General features: G+C 56.5%; 1 protein-coding gene across 1 annotated transcript in view; it reads left to right on the top strand.

Annotated features, from left to right (window-relative positions):
* Window positions 1–8,148, top strand: part of LOC104540127 (nuclear receptor corepressor 2-like) — a gene marked incomplete at both ends in the record, with an annotated part of 39,244 nt that overhangs the window by 30,195 nt on the left and 901 nt on the right. The window contains 7 exon segments of the mRNA XM_010183855.1: window positions 393–820; window positions 2,479–2,634; window positions 2,763–2,893; window positions 3,077–3,270; window positions 4,952–5,101; window positions 5,402–5,547; window positions 6,684–6,737. Coding sequence (XP_010182157.1) covers window positions 393–820; window positions 2,479–2,634; window positions 2,763–2,893; window positions 3,077–3,270; window positions 4,952–5,101; window positions 5,402–5,547; window positions 6,684–6,737 — 1,259 coding nt within the window.

An 8,148-nucleotide genomic window follows, 5' to 3' on the forward strand; every position in this document is an offset into this window, starting at 1 on the left:
CTGGAGGCTTTTACTGCTAGCAGGAGAGAAAGCAGGAGTGTCCCAGGGCTGGCTGTCCCCAAATACAATACAATCCTCTTGCTGCGAGTTGCCTGGTGGTGGAGTTATGAAGGTCTCTGAGACCTGTCCCATGGGTTTTGCTCTCTCCAGTCGCTGTATCTAGGCCATAGCATGGAGTATGGGGTATTTCCCCATAGCCAATACCCAGTGGCCAGCTGTGGTAGAGGCTCCATCTGAGCCCTCCTCACCTATTCCAGCCCTGGCCAACCCTGTGCCCAGAAGCCCTGGGAGGACTTCGGCCAGGCAGGACTGAACGCCAGGGCTCTGGTAACAGCCCTCCCCTTTCTCCCCGTGCTTCTCTCATCTGTGCCTTGTCTTCCATTGCCTTCCAGATCCTCCTCCACCACCACCACGTCGCCAATCCGCTCCGCCGCCTACCCCTCGGCCCTGCGCTCCTCCATCGGCACGGCAGATGGCTACGCCGCCCTGATGGACCCGGCCGTCCTGCAGAAAGAGGCCTCGCGGGCGCGGGAAGCCAAGGGAGAGCGACCCCAGGCTGACAACAACGTCTTCACCTCAAAGCTGCCCAGCGGGGCCAGCCTCGAACAGTCGCCTTCGCCCATTAAAGCCATGGAGTCGAGACCTTTGCCTGCCTCCGGACCTGGTTCTTCTCATCACTATAGCAGAGGACAGGGGAAAAGCCAGCAGCACCATCACCCTCTGGACCAGCAGCACGCAGCCTCGGGCCCCGAGCAGCACAGCAGAGAAAAGAGTCAAAGTAAAACCTTTTCAATGCAGGAACAGGAGCTCCGAGCACTGGGTAAGACCACCACGACAGCGGCCAACTTCATAGATGTGATTATCATGCGCCAAATGTCTTGCGATAAGGGGCAGCGAGAAAGAGCCTCGCTAAGTAACGACTCCGCTAGCGATGGTAAGAAATTGGAGGGGAGAGGCGAGAGAGCTGTGGCCTGAAACCCATTTTATTTCATTATTTCTTATTTTTAGTTGCACGTTTTGGCTATTGGCTTCATCAGCTCCCCCAGTGTGCTCGTCCCCCTGCTTCCCAGTTGTGTTACTCCAGACTTTTTTATTTGTGTGTGTTTTAGGGATCTTCCCTCTCCCACCCTCTTTTATTTCCCCCCCCCTTGCCAAGTTCTGTTTTGCAAACCCCGTTCAGTTCCTGGTATTGCTTTTTACAGACAATAGCAGTTTGCTAATTCTGATTTCCCCATCATGAGAAATTCCCAGGGAAGCTGGAAGGAGCAGTCGTGGATAATAAATCAGGCGAGCGAAGGGCTGTGAGCAGGACAGGGCTGCTGGCTGTCAGACACGCAGCTCCCTGCTCATGGCTGTGCCCTTGGGTGTGCAGGATCTCGGAGGGCTTTGCATGGCACAGCTCAGATGGGGTCTCCTCGCTTGGGGTGACCTCGCTCGGGGTCCTTGGTGCACAAGAGGGTGATGTGGGCAGGGCCGTCCAGGGACCACCAAACCACAACCTTGTGTGGGACACACAAGCACTGGGATAAACTCTTCCAGAAAGAAGTACAGGGAGGGGGCTGAGTCCAAGGTCTAGGTCTTGGTTGGACCTGGAGCGGTCATCCAGGCTCCCACCAGCACACAGAAGCAGCAGGGAGCCGGTGGGGATTTGATGGGACCCCTTCTTCAAGGTGAAGCATCTGCCTTGGCCATCAGCACTGGGGGTTGCTACCAGCTCCCCTTTCCGAGGGTGGAAAGGACACAGAGTGGAGGACACGCCGAAAGGGGCAGCTTTTCTATGGTCATGAGCTTATGGAGAAGTGATGGTGTTTCCCAGGACTTAACTGTTGGGTAGGGATCTTTCCAGAGCAGGACACCTCATCTTGGGTGGATCTGATCCCTTTGGTGCTGGCACACATGGGATGATGGGGAATGCTGCATCCCCATCCCTGGCTCGGGGAGGTTCCCCACAAGGATCCTAGGTCCATGCAGGGGCAGTGTGTCCGTGCCAGGGCACTGGGGACCCTGCGTGGTGCTGAAGGTCTCCTGCCAGATTTGCCTGCAGTGTTTCTAGGAACTGGGTGTGAGGAGGGGAAAGGTCTGCGGAGGCAAAAGTCGAGGGTGTTACCAAGCGTGCGCAGCTGGCGAGAGGCTGCTCTGTCTTCTGCCCCTGGGCTGTGGAAGCAAACCTCATCCGTGCCTCAGTTTCCCCTCTCTGTTGAAGGACGATGGTGGTCCCTCATTCAAGCTCTGCTTGCTTTGATGCAGCTTGAGCCCATGCAAAGGGCTGAAAGGTCAGAGACCGGTCAGGATGCCTTTTTGCCCCTGTGGCGTGCGAGTTTGCCATCTCTGAAGCAGGATCTGGATTTTGCAGGGCCTCACGCCCAATTTTCAAGTCCCTGCCCTTGGTCAGCCTGGGCTTGGGGCTTTTCTTTGTAAAACCCTGCAGACAAAGCCAAGCCAGCTCCTGGTTTTAACGCCCTTGTCCCGTTTCCCCAGGCTTTCACGGAGCCTACAGCCCTGAGCGGATGGAAGCGGTGAGTCCTGTCAGCTCACCCAGCCTCTCCCATGAGAAAGGGGCCAAGCTGCTGCAGGATGTGGAGAAGGGGCATGGGGAGCATGACCTGAGGCAGAAACAGCAAGGTGAGGGCAGGGGCTGGCACGGGGGGCACTTCATCACCCAGGACTTGCTTGCCATGCCTCAGCACTGTGCCAGGATGGCGTTCAAGGAAGGGGATGCAGATGCTATCTCACGCCTGCTCTTTTTTTTGTGCCTCTCCCAGTGTCGCTGAAGGCTCCCGAAGCAGCCCACCTGCAGCACCTGCGGCAGCCCCACGGCCCCCAGTGCCAGCCCCTGCAGTCCAGCCAGAAGGGCATGAACCAGCGGGTGGTGACGCTGGCCCAGCACATCAGTGTAATTAACCCCCTTCTCGCCTTCCCAATGGGGCTCCGGGGAGGAGGGAATTGCTGATGTGAATCCTGTCTGGTGGGGAAGATCTGGGCATGATGCTCGAGACCTCGGCTTGCCCTGTCTTAGTTAAACCCAGCAAAGCAAGAGGTGAAAACCAACTCTTATCTCGGGGGTTTCTTCTTCCAGGAGGTCATCACGCAGGACTACACGCGCCATCACCCGCAGCAGCTCAACTCCCACATCCAGGCCCCGGTGTACTCCTTCCCCGGGGCCACGTGCCCGGTGCTGGACCTGCGCCGCACCCCCAGCGAGGCTTATCTGCAGCAGCAGGAGCACGCGGCGGCCTCCAGGATCTCCCCGCAGAACGAAGGTGGCAAGAGGTGAGCTCAGAGCCCAGCCAAAGCTGGCACAGTTGGGTCCTGCCCAATGTGGGCTCAGACAGACCAGGGCTACCCAGGGTGGGGAGCCAGGAGATTGCCCTTGGCTGCCTGCTCCCAGGTAGGGCAGTGCACAAAGCAGGCTGGCGTTTATGGTTGGTGAATCTGTGCTCCCCAGCTCGGGATGCACAGATGGATCACTTGCTTACATGGCCCAGAGTGTCAAATCACCTCATCTGGGCATTTTTCCCTATGGTGGGGCCTCTCTTGCCATTCCTGTGATTCTAGAGATGCTCTCCAGACCCTCTTAGAGTCCATGCATGATCCACTTCCCACTCTGGCAGTGGCAGAGTTGTGTAGGTGGGAAGGGACCTCTCCAGACGATCCCACTTGAGCAGGTCAGCTGCAACAGGTTGTCCAGAGCCATGGCCAGTTGGGTTTTCAGTATCTCTGCACTTCTCTGGGCAACCTGTACCAGCGTTTGAGCACTCTCACAGGAAAAACAAGTGTTTCATTGCACTGGGATGGAATTTCTTGTGTTTTAGTTTGTGGCTGTTGCCTCTTGTCCTCGGTCCCTGACAGATCACAGTGCAGTGACTTTTCAGACCTACAGATGGTTCCAAAAAACCCAAAGCAACGTGTCCTCAACTGGTTCAAAGTGAATTTTATCTTCATCGGTGTCAGTGAATCAGAAGCTTGTTAGACACACGTGCTGTGTCCACTGCAACTGTCCACTTCAGCACCACCTGTGCTTCTTTTAAAGTCGCTTTCAAATCGTCGTGCTGACACCAGCACAGGGCAGGTCTGATTGCTGGTGTATGGAATTAAAAACATGGGGTCTGTCCTCCCACCCACACACCAACAGAGACCCAGATGCATCCAGCAAAGAGTGCTGTCTCCAAACCAGCGGTTCCTTGTCGGTAAATGTGATTATTACTCCCAGCTCTGCCTGTGGAATTGGCATTAGAGGAGATGAGCCCAGCCCTGGCCACCCAGAGATTAATAAAAGCATGGGGGGAGAATAAAAGGAAACCACAGCAAGAACAAAGATGTAGATTCCCAGAACTTGCCTGTTGCCATTCCTCGCAGACTCGAGCCTGGCCGGCTCCCAGGCCCTGGCCATGGGCAGGCATCGAGGGGCTGTGCTGGTCCTCTCCAGGCCACCCAGCATCTCATCGCCCGCAGCCAGCAAGCCCCTGCGTGGCCCCAGATGAGACGGGCGGGAGGTGGCGGGTGCTGCCCTCCCCTGTGCTCACAAACACGATGGAGGATCACAAGCCATGTCCCCAAGGGTTAACGTCCCAGCCTTCCGCAGGGGCTGTGTCCCTGCCAGCCGGGGATGCTGGGGCTGAGCCAGCGCGTCCCAGGACTGGTCCCGCCGTCCCTCCTGGGCAGCTGGATCTGGGGCGGCTGTCAGCTGGCCCACAGCCTGGAAATCTGGGCCGTGTCTCGGCTCAGTCCTGCTCTGCATCCCTGCAGTGCAGAAAAGGGCCCAAGCTGTGCTTTTCCTCCTCCTCGCGTTAAAAGGGGCCGTGAGCCCACAGGGATGGGGAAGGTTTGGCTTTTTTCCCTGCTGTACGAGAGCTATTTTAGTCCTTCTCCCCCCGCCGACCCCGAGCTGCTGTGCAGAGGCAGAAGATGTTGCAATAAACCGATTGCATCTCCCCGTTGTCGCTCTCCGCAGGTCTCCGGAGCAGAGCAAAGCTTCGGCCGGCAGCGGGTCGGACAACTGCATCGAGCCGGTGTCTCCACCAGACGGCGTGGGAGAACCGGAGCACGCCAAGAGCGCCACGTACCCCATCCTGTACCGGGAGGGCGAGCAGATGGACCAGAGGTAACACCCGGGGAGGGGACGGTGGGGACAGCTTGGGGATGTTCGCCCCATCCCCATGCTTGCCCCAGCCCGAGGCTGCTTTTCTTGCAGCCACAAGCAATGTCACAGCCTGGGCTGCTGTCCCTTTGCAGGGACTTTTCAGCACCGTGTGGTACATTTACAGCAGGGATAGGGAGAAAAGTTTGAGATCCCAAATATTCCAGGAGCCCCCAGGCTGATTTTGAGGAAGGAAGAGTATTTCTAGGCAGTGCTTTGTGGACTGGGCATGGCAGAGGTTTCCAATGGTCTTCTGCTTCGCAGGATGGGGTCCAAGTCCCCAGGAAACAACACTCAGCCTCCGGCTTTCTTCAGCAAGCTGACTGAGAGCAACTCGGCCATGGTGAAGTCCAAGAAGCAGGAGATCATCAAGAAGCTCAGCACGACCAACAAAAACGAGACAGAGTACAGTAAGGACATGAGGGGATGAATACGGGGCACTGGGGGTAAAAGAGCCTTGAGGATACGCAAAACAAAGGAGATTTGGGAGCGGGTGCTGCTGTGGCTCCCAGCCAGCTCCCTCTGCATCGTGCCATGGTTTGCTGGGAAGTGTGAGGTCCATATGCTTCCTGGGAAGCAGTGGCTGTGGGCATCTGGGGAGGCGATGGGAGGCCTCCCAGCCCTGCGTCTCCTCGCTCAGGGGCTGTCAATCCCACCCGCACCAGATAACCCCGATAGGAAGGAAATAATGAGCTGAGCACAGAGGAGACTTAAGAGCAATTGATATTTTAATGAATGGGCAGCCAAGCTGAATCCTTCCTCCTTGAGCCGCATCTCCCCCAACGTTACTTTAAGCCCTACATCAATATTGGTATAGCTCTGTAAAACTAACCAGGCTGGCTTACATTAGAAATTCAGCCCGTTCATTCATTAACCGCTAATAGAGCAGATAGGATCATAATTTAATTTAGGCCAGCATTACACAGTCAATACTAATTCAGTTTGAATCCATCTTGCAACAGCTGCATCGGATAAGAGGGACCGAGCTGTCTCGTCTCCTGGATGGTGTTACCATGAGCCAACAGCATTGCTATGCCCCTTTGGGGACATGTGCCTGAGCCTCGTGACCTTCCCCACTTTCCCTTATCAAGGCAAAATGTATGGAAATAGGAAACACCTCTTATTTGATGAGAGTTTCTATTATTCTAAGGAAAGTGATATCCAAGTCAAACAGCTCAGCTAAGAGGGAAAATATTGATTTAGTTTTCTTCTCCTCCTGCTGCCCAGACCTGCTCCCTGGATGTGGGGATTTGAGCTTTTGGAAATCTCGTAGGCAGGAGAGGGTTTAACTTGGCGGAGCTCGTAATCCACAGGGCTGGAGGGAGGGAAGGAGGGAGGTCAGCACTGAGCCCAGACATTGCCCTGGCTCTCTGGGCTCTGCTTTTCCACCCTTTCCCAGCTGGCAAGGTGTGCCTGCTGTGGTTATCCCGAATTATTGCTGGTCCCAGCCTGGGTGCCATGGCAAGGACATTGGGATGTTGTCATGGCTGGCACAGGTCCCTCCCTGCTGCTCCCCATACTGAAGAGCTTCTCTGTTTTTCCCCAGATGTCGGGCAGCCTGGGACAGAGATTTTCAATATGCCGGCGATTACCGGAGCAGGTAACTCTCCCATATCCCTGTACTGTACCTCATTCCCTACAAGGCTCACAGCCACGGAGAGCAGGAGATTCAGTAGATTTAGGCATCTCCTTCTTTTCCTTTTGTGATAAGACCGAGTATAACAGTTGCTGGGAGGGTGAAGCCTCGGGACACCCCAAAACTCTCTGCTGTTGAGTTGGAGTGCGGTGTAATTCCTCAGAAAGCCTGGCAGAGTTTGGGGAGAGGTTAAAAGCCAAGCAAGGGTTGGTCATCGGATGCCAACAGTGGGGTTAAACCACAGCAAGGTGGTCCTCATGCTCTTGCTGGGACCTGGTGGTCACCCTTGGGTGGGTAGGTGGGAAGCAGGCTCTGTGCAGGCTGCAGGAACCAGTTGCAAAAGCAAACTGGGGTGAGGGCAGCGCTCCATAGGCTTGAGCTGTGAGCGTTGGGCAAACTGGCAATGGCTGAGGACCGAGAGGAGGTGTTCCTGGGACATGGAGGGGTGCTCGGGGTGCTTAGAGCGTGGGTTGGCTCCGGTTCCTCAGGCGCTGGTGGCTGGGCCCAGCCGTGGTGGTGCCATGTGGAGGGGTTTTCTGGGCAGGACCGCTTGGACCCGTGCTGCTGATCGCCCTGTTCTGGAGGAGCACTTTTGGTCCCCAGCCCTAACCAGCGTTAACCTGCGGGGCTGCTGAACAGGGGTTTGCTGGCTAACACCCGGGACTGTACCCCAGCCCCCAAAAACAGGGAGAAGGGGATCTGAGAGGAGCTCGGGGTGGACCCCAGCCACACACGGAGATGTGTTTGCCATGCTGGGCCTGAGGACCACCACACAGGAGCTGAACTGGTGGTTTAGGAGCATCCCCAGGGACACTGCACCCTCCTCAGCTCTGCTGCGCCCGCAGCTTTCAGCTCAGCTGGGAAAGGAGGAGAGGGAGCAGCTTAAGGGAGGGGTTTTGGCACAGAGGGGCAGAAAGTGACCCCACAAAGTGGCCAGCGTGGGCTACCGTGGTGTGGGACAGAGACCAGGCTGGGGGAGAAGGACAACGTGAAGGCCATTGAGTAGTTGCCACCTGCTGCAGCAAACATCTGGGTGGGCAAATGCAAATGAATGAGATGAATCCCCGTCGAGGAGCATTAATTGATAATTAAATATTAATGCCCTTCTACAGCAGGAACGCCTTGGGGCTGTCGGTTTTAAGTAGGAGGAACGGGGATGGGGTGAGCTCAGGGAGGAGGGGGGTGGGTGCTGCTGTTTTTGTGTCTGTATTTTGCCCTCGCTTGTTCCCTGTCACGGCCGCGTCGGGAATGGCGGTGGCGTGGCCGAGCCTCGCGCCCTCTGGTCCCTGTGCGGTGCTGCACCATAACTGCATGGCTTGAGACTCACACCCACGCCGAAACACCACTGCGCCTCTGCAGCCTGTCCCATAGCCAA

This window comes from Mesitornis unicolor, unplaced genomic scaffold, assembly GCF_000695765.1.
Source record: "Mesitornis unicolor isolate BGI_N332 unplaced genomic scaffold, ASM69576v1 scaffold31594, whole genome shotgun sequence".
Classification (NCBI taxonomy): domain Eukaryota; kingdom Metazoa; phylum Chordata; class Aves; order Mesitornithiformes; family Mesitornithidae; genus Mesitornis; species Mesitornis unicolor.